This window comes from Ceratotherium simum, chromosome 3 (genome assembly GCF_057802395.1).
Source record: "Ceratotherium simum simum isolate JZ-2026a chromosome 3, ASM5780239v1, whole genome shotgun sequence".
Taxonomy (NCBI): Eukaryota; Metazoa; Chordata; class Mammalia; order Perissodactyla; family Rhinocerotidae; genus Ceratotherium; species Ceratotherium simum.
The window spans coordinates 25,129,312-25,142,656 of NC_141902.1; the positions used below are offsets into that span (position 1 = coordinate 25,129,312).

At 50.4% G+C, this 13,345-nt stretch overlaps 1 protein-coding gene across 5 annotated transcripts; it reads right to left on the reverse strand.

Moving 5' to 3' along the window:
* Positions 1-12,361, reverse strand: ABHD4 (abhydrolase domain containing 4, N-acyl phospholipase B). Of its 5 annotated transcripts, none has more exons than XM_087423939.1 (7): positions 11,973-12,160; positions 9,368-9,485; positions 8,914-9,002; positions 7,121-7,493; positions 6,811-6,965; positions 4,926-5,037; positions 1-1,475 (listed from the first exon to the last, which is right to left on the reverse strand). In XM_087423939.1, the coding sequence occupies exons 3-7, from the start codon at positions 8,951-8,953 to the stop codon at positions 1,181-1,183; spliced, it is 975 nt and encodes a 324-aa protein (XP_087280065.1). In that variant the 5' UTR covers positions 8,954-9,002; positions 9,368-9,485; positions 11,973-12,160; the 3' UTR covers positions 1-1,180. The 5 variants fall into 5 exon arrangements, with proteins under 5 accessions (XP_087280065.1, XP_087280052.1, XP_087280071.1 ...); XM_004421260.3 differs by lacking the exons at positions 9,368-9,485; positions 11,973-12,160 and adding exons at positions 2,475-2,661; positions 12,268-12,361 and having other exon boundaries at positions 1,244-1,475; XM_087423926.1 differs by lacking the exons at positions 9,368-9,485; positions 11,973-12,160 and adding an exon at positions 12,268-12,361.
* Between the last annotated feature and the right edge of the window lie 984 nt (positions 12,362-13,345).

A 13,345-nucleotide genomic window follows, 5' to 3' on the forward strand; every position in this document is an offset into this window, starting at 1 on the left:
CAGTTTTTACTCATTTCTTTATTAATATAGAAAAGGAGCCCAAGGCAGCTGGACCAGTAGTACAAAGCACCAGGAGTTAATACTATTCTGGTGAAAGGGTTGGCTTTACAAAAGTGAAGGAGCAGGCAGGAGCTGCTCTGATTCCGGGGTCAGGCCCAGCCTACCACCTGGAACCACAGAGCAGCATCTGGAACCAGCCCCTGGGAAAGAGTGACAGGTAGGTCAGTGGTGGGATGAGCTGGAGACCAGGGGGACAGATGGCAGGGATGGAGGGCCAGGCAGTGAGAACCATCCTGTGGCTGCCGAAGACAGGGAACTGCTGGCTTGAGGCTCCCCACTAGACCATGGGCAGGGGCTCACGGTGGGCCTCAGCTCTGGGGGCAGGTAGGGAAATCCTGCGGATACCAGAGAGCATGGAGAATCCAGACCCGGCTCTGGGATCGAAGGGCCTTTCCCTTCTCTCTCCACCAGGGGCCACCTTTGCTCTGTACTATAGGTGGGGCTTCAGGGCCCAAGGCACAGAGGGAGGCCCAGAGGCCTCCCAGTTGGGAGGAAGAAGAGGCAGAGAAGGAAGCACTTGAGTGTCCCGAGCTTAGGCAGCCAGGGCTGAGACACAGGGCAGGAAAGAAGCACCCCTGTGCAATGGGGCAGGGAGGGCTTACCCTTGGCCAGTGACCAGGGCCAGCCCCAGGGCAATGGCACCTGCCTCAAACCTTAGCAAATGGAGTCTGCAGGCCTGGGTTTTAGCCTTAGCTCTCCTGGAAGAGAGCTATACCACCATGGGCCAGCCATGTGCTGCCCTGGCCTGTTCTTCCTCCATTAATGAGGGCTTTGGAGATGACCCCCCAGGTCAAGGGAGCCCCAGGACCTGCTCTTGGTAGTTAAGTGGGAACTGGTCCCAGCAGACCCTGGACAGAACTGTCATGGGACAGGGGTCAGGGTGTGATGGAGGAGGAAGATGTTCTTGTGTGGAACCTACCCCCACAAACATTCCAGAGCTGGGAAATGCTGCTGAGATTGTCTCCTGTGCCCAGGGGAAGAGAGGCCACCCTCCCCTTGGCACAGGGAGGGAACGTGGCTTGGTGCAATCCCTTCACAACAACCATCTGGGTAACACTGGGCCTGAAGAGAATGGGGTGGCAATATGCAACCCTTTATGTTCTTCCCCGGGGTGGGGAGCTCAAGGCCTCTTCTGGCTTCTGCCTCTAGCCCTTAGTGTAGGATCAGGAGTGCTCTTCTTCACTCTGGTCCCGCCCTGGGGACAGCCCAAGACTCTGCCTGGCTGGCATATGTTAGTTGGTGAGGAAAGGACAGACAGGTGAGTAAGCAGACAGGGAGGAGAGAGTGACTCTCTGGCTTTCTCCTCTTCCTCTTGGGAGAGCAGCTCAATCAACGGAGTCGCAGATCTCTTCCACCACAGCATTGAAGATGTGTGGCTGATCTGCATAGACGTGGTGTGAAGCACCCTCAATCTCCTGTGGAGAGAAGAACCCACCCTTTACTCCAGGTGCTAGAAAGCCGTCGCACCATTTCTTCTCCCTTAGACCGGCCTGCCCGTCACCCATGAGCACTTATGAGAAACAATGGTCCACCTTTCTCCCCAGATCCTGGCACGTTCCTGTGGGAGCCAATGAAACCCAATATCCCATTCTCCTTCTCCTATGGTCACTCACTGCATCTTGCCTTTCATGCTAGCCCCACCACCAATCTGCTCATTTCATCCACAGGTCTGGTACACCAGGGCCCATTAGGCACCCAGCGTAATTAAGCACATTCATTAGCAAATGAGGGTGGAGGGGGGTAGGAAAAAAGGGAAGGTGGGAGTGCGGTGGGAAGACTTCATGATGGTCTCTACTATTCGCTCTCCTGTTCACGGCTCTGGTTTTGGGTGGGAATTATAGGCGGGCTGGAGTAGCAGCATGATGTCTGGGCCTGGCTACTGGACAAGAACCTGCCTTTTATTTATTTATTTTATTTTATTTATTTATTTTTTTTGTGAGGAAGATCAGCCCTGAGCTAACATCTGTTGCCAATGCTCCTCTTTTTGCTGAGGAAGATTGGCCCTGGGCTAACATCTGTGCCCATCTTCCTCTACTTTACATGTGGGACGCCTGCCACAGCATGGCTTAATAAGTGGTGCGTTGGTCCGCGCCTGGGATCTGAAACTGCGAGCCCCGGGCCGCCGCAGCGGAGCACACACACTGAACTGCTATACCACCGGGCTGGCCCCAAGAACCTGCCTTTTAGCTGAACTGGCTACACAGAAGTGAGAAGCCCCTAATTATGATATTACAGAGAGCCAACCCTTTCAAACCCACTGGCTTATCTCAATGCGTCCATTCCTCTTTCCCCTCTGACTCTTCCACCACCCTTCTCTAGCCTGCGCTCATTCCTTCTGAGAGTCAATCAGCATGTGCTGGCATTCAACGCACAGCACATCCACCCCAACCCTGCTCCTTGGGCAGGCAACGTACCAAATCTCGCACATAGGAATCCGGCCTCTGAAGCTTCACCTTTTTCCCTGTGCTGGTATCTATCCAGGTGTTGGCCCCATAGATCATGGTGATGGGCACATCTTTTCGAATCAAGTGAATTCGCTCTAGCATGGGGCGCCGAGCCCAGCCGAAGGACTCCATCATGGTTTTGAATGCTGTCTCCCCACTGAAGAAGCAAAACAGGATGAAGTCATTAATAGAATAAACCCCATAGCATAAAATGTCAACTTGTTGGTCTCTTCAGAGGCAATATCTCCATCATCTTTGTATTCCTCTCAGAGCCCAGCACTGGGCTCATTAAATGTTAGTAAGATTACAGGCCGGCCCCGTGGCTTAGCGATTAAGTGCCCGCACTCTGCTACTGGCGGCCTGGGTTCGGATCCCGGGCACGCACCGACGCACCACTTCTCCGGCCATGCTGAGGCCGCATCCCACATACAGCAACTAGAAGGATGTGCAGCTATGACATACAACTATCTACTGGGGCTTTGGGGAAAAAAAAGGAGGAAGATTGGCAATAGATGTTAGCTCAGAGCCGGTCTTCCTCAGCAAAAAGAGGAGGATTAGCATGGATGTTAGCTCAGGGCTGATCTTCCTCACAAAAAAAAAAAAAAATGTTAGTAAGATTAGGAGATAGGACTGAATCTCCAGAGGTCTCCCGTCACAGAAGAGAGTTAGGAGGGACACACTTGTGAAAACCCCCATGGCCCTGAGCATTGCCTAAGAATGCAATGGGTTAATGTTTATTCAACAAATATTTACATGTCATGCCCTGAGCTGAGCGTGGGGACACATGAACAAGACAGCTGTCGTGCCTGCCCTCCTGAGCACACATTTTAGCTCACACTTTAGGCATTAAATAAGGAATTACACCTTAATTTTCTCATCTACAAATTGGAGAGGGATTATAGCCACTTTATTAGGTCATGGTGAGAAAAATGAAAATACGTACCAAGACCCTACTTGTAGGTGAAGCAAAAAGTAGGATACCTCCCAAACATTTTTCCCTGGCCAAATTTCATGTTTTCCAAGGGAGTGGTAAGAGTTATCGTGAACTTGTCAGGGTTACCACTCAGAAATATGCAGGCGTTATAACATTGCATGATAGGGGACTGGTTGATGACATCACTGATGTCATCTCTACTTCCTCCAGGACACGAATGAGTTGCATAGTTACATATTCTGTGGCTGACATTGGGAGGCCATTCACCATAAAGAACTAGGTCTGGGACTGGGGAATGCTCTGAGGAAAGGGCTACGGTTGGGCCTGTGGGGCCTCAAGTTGGTGCATGACTGGCACTGAACCCAGTAGGGGCTGAGAGAAGGTTTGAGAGCAGGAAATAGGGCGCTCCCTGATTTGACTGCTGAGCCAAGTTTCCATACTTCTGCCTAAGCGGGGCCCTTCAATTAGCTGAGCTCATGAGAAATGTCAGATGGACAGTTCCCACACTGCCTGAAAGCTGTCTGGGTTTGAGGCTAATGCTCAGACAGTGCTGCTGGAATGCAAATCCCCACCTTCTCCACAGCTTTGGGCTCAAACGGGTGACCTGGGCAGGCCTGGAATGAGGTGGGGCAGGGTTGCTGCTTCCAGTGACCTTGGCTCCCCCGAGATAACTCCCAGCAACTTGGGGTGAGGCTTCTGCAGAGGTGGGACCACCAAAGCAGCCTCATGGTATCAGCCACTAGCACGCACTGCCTGAGGGGAAGATTACCTCCCTGACTCTGCCCTGACTGCAGATCAGCAGCTTTGTGGGGCCTGCTGTGAGTAGTCATAGATATGAACTTCTCAAGATTCTGGGGACACCCTAAAATTTCCACAAGATATGGAAGGAATTCCTGTCCCAACAACAAGTATTTCAAGGTACACAAAATTAAATTTTAACATGCATTCTCTTTCATACAGCAATTCTATTTGTAGGAATGCATTCTATAGATACAGTCACATGTGTGCAAAGGAAGATGTGCAAGGAGGTTCTCTGAGGCACGGTCACGTGACATCTCAGGCAATAACAAGGAAATTTGGGAATTACAGGTCTGGGACAGAGAAAGACTTCTTTCTTTCTTTGCCTTTAAAAAAATACCACGTTCATATCACTTTCTCAGCTAAAAAAAAAGATCTTTTCAAATATTTTCCAGACTCTTTCCTGTCAGACTAACTGCATATCTCTAAGGAAGAGTAAGGGTCTCCTCTAGAGATGGCGACATGTTGAATGAATCTAGTATCTTCTCTATCCCTTTGTGCCTATCCCTGGGGAAGTCTCTGGAAATGATCAAGTCTGCTAATGCCTGTGTTCCCCTAACTGAATGAGAGCTTTGCGGAAGAAGAAATACAGCACAGAATGATGCCAGGACAGTTGTGGAGTTTTCCAGCAGCTGGAGTTTTATCTCCAAACCCGTCCACCCTGAGCTGGCTCTGGGAACTGCCCTCACCTGGGATTCTGTGCGTTGCAGTGGTAGATATACTCTGATATGGTGTCATCTTCAAAGAAGTCTGCAAACTTGCGCTTGAAGTCTGGTCGGAATCTCTGCACCAGGCCAGGCCCTGGGAGGGAACAGAAAAACACAGAGTGGCCAGTTTGGGTAGGGGAAAGACTCCTGCCGGTGTCTGTTCTAACAGCTTCAACCAAACGTGATTATTTCTCCTAAGGGTTTGTTTGCTTTGTATAGTTAACGTTATAGCGGCAGAAAAAGTCTGCAAGTCTTCTGGGACGCTCCAGATGACTACAAATGAGAGTCAGTTGGTTACTAAAGAATTTAGACAGTCTACCATCACCGAGGAACCAGATTAAGCTCAGCTCAGTGAAGTCCCAAGATCTTTTCCACCAAGAATCACCAGCCCCCTGGGAATCCACAGTTAAGATGCTTTTTGTTTATAGTCTGAGCTGTGTTCTCGTTCTCCCTGAGACCCTCATGGCCTTTAATCTCTGAAGCAGTGGATGAAACTCGACCACCTCCCGAGAGCCCTCTCATGTCCAGGCCTGTGACAGAATACGCGTGAGATGTAAACTTCACATTGGCAGCCCAGACTCGGGGCACAGTTTTAGAGCAATCTGTTCCCTTCACCTTTCTTTATATAGAACATACACAAGCAGGGCACCCAAAACAGACTGTAAAAATTGGGCCTAAGAGTCAACCTCTGACCTCTCTCTCTCTTCTAGTCTTCTCTCTGTATGTGAGAAGCAAGGGATGAGAGGGACGCACAGCCAGGATCCCCTGGGGCCTGGCCTCTCTACAGCTGCCAGCCAACCGCCCCAACCATACTGGCTCTGATGCCCATCCATGAACCTGGCCAGATTCAGGTCCAGAAAAGGGAGAGTGATTAGAGCAGGGCCTCTCCCTGGAAAAGGATTAGAGAGGCTCTGCAAGAGTCCCCAGTGCTGGGAGCTCTAAGAAGGTCAGCCCTCTGCACAGTTACTCTCCCTTGGCACCTGTGTCTCTTGGTATCCTTCCTTCCTCCTAAAACTCCTAAACTCCTGCCTTCTAATCAAATGCTAACTTTTCTCTTTTATCCAGAGCCATCTGTTTCTCTTAAAGGGCCTAGAGAGACAACTCTTATTTAGCCATTAGCAACTAACTCATAATTGGCTACTGAATGTCACTGTGTATACATAAGCCATCAGTGCAAGATAGAAGGTCACCAATCCTTTCCATAAAGGGAATCCACTTTTCACTTCATCAGAGTAAAAAGCTCCCCAGAAAGGAAGGGTGCTGGCAGTGTGAGGTCAGAAGGCTGGAACTACTGACTCTACTTACTCTGGCTGGCTCTCCCGAACTCCTTCCCTCCCTTTACCCACAGAATTTGCTGACAGCTACTAAGTGGTGAAGATGTGGTGTCTGACTGGAGCAGGGCATGGTTTAGAGGGGCTTGCCTGCCACTGTGGGTTACGTTGGGGGCTCAGGTTCTGATACCTCCCTGCTGCAGGTGCTGGGTGAGCTGCAGAGTTAGGATCCAGTGGTGGCTACCAGGCTGAATCACCAACAGGTTGCCATAAACTCATACATGTGGCACAAGAATTCAGCAGAGGAAGAGTCACCTGATGGCCCCTTTCACTCTCTCTCTGGGGGTCTAGTCAACACACACAGTAACAGTTCTGCTCCATCTGTCCCTTGCATAGGAAAGCTTCTTCCACGCAAATGAAGGAAAAATTGCCGACAAAGAGATCTGGTCCAGATTAATAGCTTTAAATAACAACGCTAGACCCATTCCTACTTTTCATGAACAAGCGAGGATGGTGGGAGTCCAGACACAGTGGGGCTTCTAGAATGGGACAGCCTTGGTTTGAGGAGATAGTTTCTTTATCTGCAGGCTACTTACCCCAGGGCCCAGCTACTCGAAGAACAGCCAGTGGATTGGAACGCCCTAGGACAGAGGCCACAGCCTTTAACCAAGTTGGGGGTGCACGGATCTCACTGGGGTCAGTCGGCCGTAGGGGAAAGCCCCATGGGTCCACCAGGATGAGGTGTTTAACTCTAAAGGAGGAAACAGGAGAAGACAAGTTGTATTTGCTTGGAGGTACCATAGTCTTTAAATCCCAGGAAGAAGAGAACTATTGGAAACTAATACTGGAAGGTTCCCAGCAAGGCAAGGAATTAGGTCATGAGTGAGAGGCGTGGCTCCTCCTTACCTTTCAGGGTATTTGATAGAGTAAGAAGTGGCCAAGAATCCTCCCAAACTGTGCCCCAGGAGGATCATACTGGGGATCCCCAGGGTCTCCCGCCACGTCTCTATCGAGGTCACAAACTCATCCTCGGCCCCCTCTGGGTCCCTCGGGAATGCTGGCCTCGAGCTTCGTCCAAAGCCAAGCAGGTCGAAGGTGTGCAGAGTGCGGCGGGCACTCAGTGAATCCATGTTGAGGATCCAGAGGCCCACGCCGCCCCCGAAGCCGTGCACCATCACCAGGGGGGTGCGGTCCCTGAGCTCAGGGCTCACAGTCACTGTCCAAATCTTGTTGTGGTTTGGGAGGGACACATATCGGGCCAGGAAATTGTTCTGGAGACCTGGGGAGAGGGGAATCCAGGGCAGAGCAATAAGACTGTTTTCTGACGACAGCATCATTTTACCTGAACTACCTCTCTCTGCGTTCCCAAACCCTTGCTGACCTCCCTCACGTCTTTCCTTTCACATGCCTCTGACCATACACCCCAAGAGTTCAACTCCAAGCACAATTTGTCGACCATCTAATCTTTAGGTAATAAGATGGGCCATCTTATTCCTTGAGGCCCTTTGCCTGGCTCCCTTTGGGTCCAGGGTGACAGTGACCCCACTGACCCCACAGAGCTCCTGCATCCATCGCCCTCGTACTTTGTGTACTTAAAGCTTAACAGATGGACAGAAGTGTCCTCACTAAGGGTATCTGGGAGGGTAGCTTCTGACTAGAGTTGAGCCAGATATAGGGGGTGATGGGTGTGGACTGAGCCACAGGTTTATCCCTCTTAGAGACAGATCGAGGTGGGTAGTGCTTGCCCTGCTGGCATGAGAGACGTCTCGTGACAGAGCGGCCTGGGGGATGGCCCCTGGATCCTGGACAGAGGCTTGAACGCTGTGGCTTTTCTGCAGCTGCACTAACTCGGGCTCATAAGAGAGACGGCAGCCATGTCTGGGGCAGTGGGTGCTGGGTGGGGAAGTTCATACAGGAAATATGAGGAGACATGGCCCAAGGGTCTTGTTTGAGCCATTGGCTGCTGCCACTCACAGGGTACCCTGTCCCAATATAATCCTGCCACAAGAGCTGGTCTGTGGGAATCCCAAACTATTGTGGTAACCAGATAAGTGGCAGCGCCTAACTGCGTAGAACACAAGGAATAGAATTATTAGAGAACATAGGCCTGCTAGTTCTCGGATACTAAGGTGGTAAATCTAAGAAGTGCTTATCGGGGGCTGGCCCGGTGGCATAGTGGTTAAGTTCATGCACTCTGCTTCTGGCAGCCCAGGGTTTGCAGGTCTGGATCCCGGGCGCAGACCTACGCACTGCTCATCAAGCCACGCTGTTCAAGCCATGCTGTGGCAAGCGTCCCACATAAAGCAGAGGAAGATGGGCATGGATGTTAGCCCAGCGCTAATCTTCCTCACACACACACACACAAAAGTGCTTGTGTGTTTGGAAGAAGAGAGAGGGAGAGAAGGTAGAAGGGCAGGAGAGAATGTGTATATTTGTGTGGGTTGTGTGTTAGTAGTTGGCGTAGGGTTTGAGGTGAAGTTGTGGGATGATGGTTAGGGAGGGAGACGCCAAGGAACCACTAGCATAGAATATGGTGTTCTCTGTGTAAATCTCTTCCCTCAAATCACTGAACTCCCTTCCTCTCACCCCAAGCACTGTTAATCAGGAATCAGTAGGCTCAGTGTACCAGGCTCTGGGAAGATCCTGTATCCACCTTGGGCCTCCTGAGGGAGGTGGGACAAGCCATCCCTTCTACTTACACTGGAGGATCCTGGCTTCCACATTCTTCAACTGAGACATTGAAGTGGGGCGCCAAGTGGGCAGCCAGCTACTCAGCCAGCCTTGAGGCCTGGGACAAGGAGACACAGAGACACTCATTGGCAACATTGGCAATGTTGATGCGCTCAGCCTTGCTGACAGTTACAAGAGTTATCATGGTGCAGGGTGTTTCCCAGGCTCAGGAGACCTGCCACTCGGGCAGTCAGCAATTCCCTCGCTGCCTGATAGACTGTTACTCTTCTTGGTAAATGGCTATTAACAACAGCATGCCCTTTGTTCCAATAGATATTCAGAACACCATGTGCACAACACTTTACAGTTTACAAAGCTCTTTCACATTTATTATCTCATTTGAGCTTTATAACCCCCCTTTGTTACCGGTTATCATATTATTCAAGGAGATGACAAGGGGAAAAAAGCCAACTTCTAACTAACGTTTCAGTTATCCTCTGCCATCCCCAGGACTGGATGTTCCTTTAGGGTAGGACAAATTCCCAGGCTACCTGCCCTCCTCGCAGGGCACTGGGGTTTGTGTGTGCCCTCTTCCAAGTCCCTGGAAATACAAAACAGTGTGTCAGTGGCCAGTTGGGCTCTCAGGCAATCCATCAGCCCAGCCTCAAGCCAAAGAGGCAGGATAGGCAGGGAGCAGGAGGCGGGAGACCTGGGTTCAAGGCCTGCTGTGATTCACTGACAGGACACAGGTTGCCTCTGGCCTTGTTTTCCAGATTATAAAATGAGTAGAAAGCTCACATATGCCCTCACATCCAATGGCATGTAGTACAACAGATAAGAACCTATCCTGCTTTCTTCTTTATACACAGGGGACGTTAACTCATTGCAGGGTAGGGGTTGAAAGAACCAGTTTCAGAATGAAGGAAAAAAAAACAAACAAACCTGGATGTGAGTCACGGTATTATCATTCACAAGCAGAAAGGCTTTGGCCTGTTAAATAACCTGTCTTTGAGCGTCTAGATATGGAAGGGATCTCATAAGGTGTCCATGACAAATGAGATGCTCAATGACTGATTTTTATTATTCCTTTTCCATCCCATATGATATTTCTCTTTTCTTGAACTCTGCCTGGATGAAGGGGATTACAGGACACCACCAGCTACAGGAAGGGCCTGTGAACATCGGCAGAGTCAAGTGGGGGCATTCAGTGGGGGGTCCAGGGGATCATTACCAACCCCTTTGGCATCCTGATACATCATCTGAAGCACAGAATTTTAGATTTTTAGGATGGTTCCTTAGAAATCGTCAAGTCCAGCCTCTTTATTATACAGGTGAGTAAACTGATGCCCAAAGAGGTCATACAGTCAATTAGAAAAAAGCAGAACTAGAACCCAGATCTCAAATCCAACTTTCTCGGTACCTCTCCTCTGGACGTTCCATCCTCAGCTTCTTAAGGCCGTGCACGATACTCACAGCACATAAACACATTTTCACACTTGTCTCTGCTTTCTGAAAGGAGGTGTGACTTAAAGCCAGAAGGCCAGAATTCTAACCCTGGCACTCCCACTGACCAGCAATGTGACTTTATTTAGCCTTCCTTCGTCAGGGTTTCCTCATCTTTAAGAGGGAGGTAATAATAGTATCTACCTCATAGGGTTATTATAAAGATTAAATAAGTCAATGCATCTAAAACACACAGAGTAATGCCTTGTACAAGATAAACTCCCAATCAGTGTTCTTCTTCCCCACCTAAATCACAAGCTGTCTATATTCCCAGCGTTTTGCAAGTAGCAACTCTCGATGACTGCTTGAGGACTGAAAGAAATACTGAGGATGCAGATGAGAGTGGTACATCAATGCCTGTAGCCAGATGAGAGTTGTCAGTCTCAACCAATCCAATCCCACAGAGACTCTGAACTCTTTTAACGCTCTACTGGAATTCCTTGTAAGCTTGAAGCATGGGCACCAAGACCACAGAATTTTGCCAGTCTGAAGAGACAAACTTTCTCTCCAAATCAGAGAGGCTGTGACAAGTCAGACCATGACACCTGGACCCCACATGCTGTCCCAAGGAACAGCACCAAGGGCTGCTCAGCAGATACTCTTCAGGGAGATCTTTATTTTGCACTCTTTTTCACCAAAAATGCTACAGGTCAAGCACTGGAAATGGTGCCTGGCACCCCATCTGCTCAATACCATTGGGGAGATGAGGGCTGCAGTGGGAAATTGAGACAAAGAGCAGAGAAGCCAGTTAGCCATGAACTTAGCCTGGCCAGGGTGTTCTCTTCCCTGCTTTTATCCTGATGGGGGGTGAGGTAGAGGGGTTCTGTGCTGGGTGAGAAGCCTATCTGGACCTCTGTGATCTGGGGCAGGTCTCCTATGGGCAATGGCTTCTTCATTTGTAAAACAGAGCTGAACTACCTGCATTTCTACCAGCTCTAATATTCTGTGTTTCCCTAGGTCATTGTAGCCATTGTCAATTTCCTCTTGGAGAGGTCATCTTAGAAAGCAATCCTCTCCTGGGCAGTTCCTTCAAGCCCAGGAAGCTATTATTGTCATAAAGTTAATTGATTTTCCAAGCTGCCAGTTCTGTGGCTCTGAAAAGCGGGAATACAGGATCCAGGAAAGGCCCTGTTCTGGTGAAACCAAGGCTTGGCTGGGAGCTGAGTCATTCTCCAAGCAACTTTTCCTTGCTGCTGTTAGACTGCCAACTGCTAGTCACACCACCTACAGGTGGTATCCCAAACCTGACGCCCTTGAGAGTGGTAACATATTCCCAAAGCCCTAAGTCTGAAACCACAGCATTAAAGATGTTGTTATGATGATTAAAAACATCATCAACTAGGATCGCAGGCGGCTAAGTGTCTCGGCGGGCGAGAGCTAAACAAACTTGCAAGCCCATTCCTCCAGACCAAGCCCAGCGCGGTGGAGGTCTCTCTCTTCTTCCCAGGCCCTCTCCTTGCCTGGCTAGGCGAGGCTCTTCCCACACCCCCGACTACAGTCCTGGGACGATTCCAGACGAGCAGACCAGGCTGCTACCCGCGCACCCACGTCCCACAAGCTTGCTTCGGGGAATCTGAGCCATTACCACTAAATCCAACCCAGGGTACAGCGACCAGAGGAGAACGAGGAGCGATCTGAAGACTAAAGCGGAAAGTCAGAATCGCTGAGCCGCAGGCAAGCTTATCTTCCATCGCTCGCCTGGCTCTGTCGCTGCCTCTTCTGGGCAAAAGCAAAGCAAGCAAACGCAACCCTCAGCCGTTCCCTGAAGCCGACCTGAAAAAGGAAAGGCGGGAAGGTGTCTAAAACTGTTCCTCAGCCACAGACAGTCCCAGGATCATGGCCCAGAGAGAGACAGAGAGAAAGAGACAGGATTAACTCACTGCTGCTCCAGATCATCAGCCATAGTAAACAAGCCCTCTCGGGTCGAGCCAAGCCAGCCCATCCCTCCGCCTGACGCCGGCACCAGCTGACCCAGAAAAGGGTAGGCTAACAAAGTGGGCGTGGCCAGCGCCGCCGGGCGGGGGGCGGGGCCCCAGGGCGCCCGCGCGGGCTCCGAACCTTGGCAGGTGGGCGAGACCGGTATGAGCGGCTGACATATGTCCAGGCGTGTCCCTGGGGTCTCACAAAATAGGACAGTAATCCTGGTCACACATTTGGGGGAGAGTGAGGGAGATAAGTAGTGCTGAAACTGAGTCTATCACAGGAGCTCCATCAGCCCTCTGTTCTCTCATAATTAAAGTGACAGAGCTACCCTTGCACGCTCACACACACTGGGCCTCCCTATTATAGCTCCTCCTCCCTGATGTGCCCCCCCCCCGCCCCCCCGCCTTGGTGTCCTTTCGAATCAGATGCTTGTTTGTGGAGACAGCACCATTAGTTGAATGCTCCTACAAAGGGCCTGGGGGCTTGTACCCCAAGTAGACTGCCGGATTTCGCAAATAAAAAACAGGACGCCTAGTTAAAGGTGAATTTCAGATAAACAATAAATACTTTTTTAGAATAAGTATGTCCCATGCAATAGTTGTGACATAACTGGGCATCTCGCATTTCATCTGGCAACTCTAAACCTATGCGACATATAGTCAAGATGCAGTTCCTCCATTCTGGAGATTTCCCACCTAGTTCTCAGGGAAGGTGTGGTTCAACCCCAGGTCTCCCTCAGTTTGCAGGATCCCTGGCTCTCTCCCCTGAGGAGAGGCAGTTGAAGAACTAACCTATAAGGCTGGGTAGGCTTTAGGTAGCTGGAATGGGGTGTGGGGGCATGGAGGCTGGTGGCCAGCTTAGTTCAGAGGTCCTGAGCATACTTCACGCTTGCTCAGCAGAGGAGCCAATTTTTAAGGCTGGCTCCAGAACTTACGTGAACTGGTAATAGGACCTGATGTCCCTGGAGCTGTCAGATTTTAGGTCATCCCCTTGGTTAGGTTACAGTGAAGCTGGGTGGTGGTGGTGGGGGCCTGG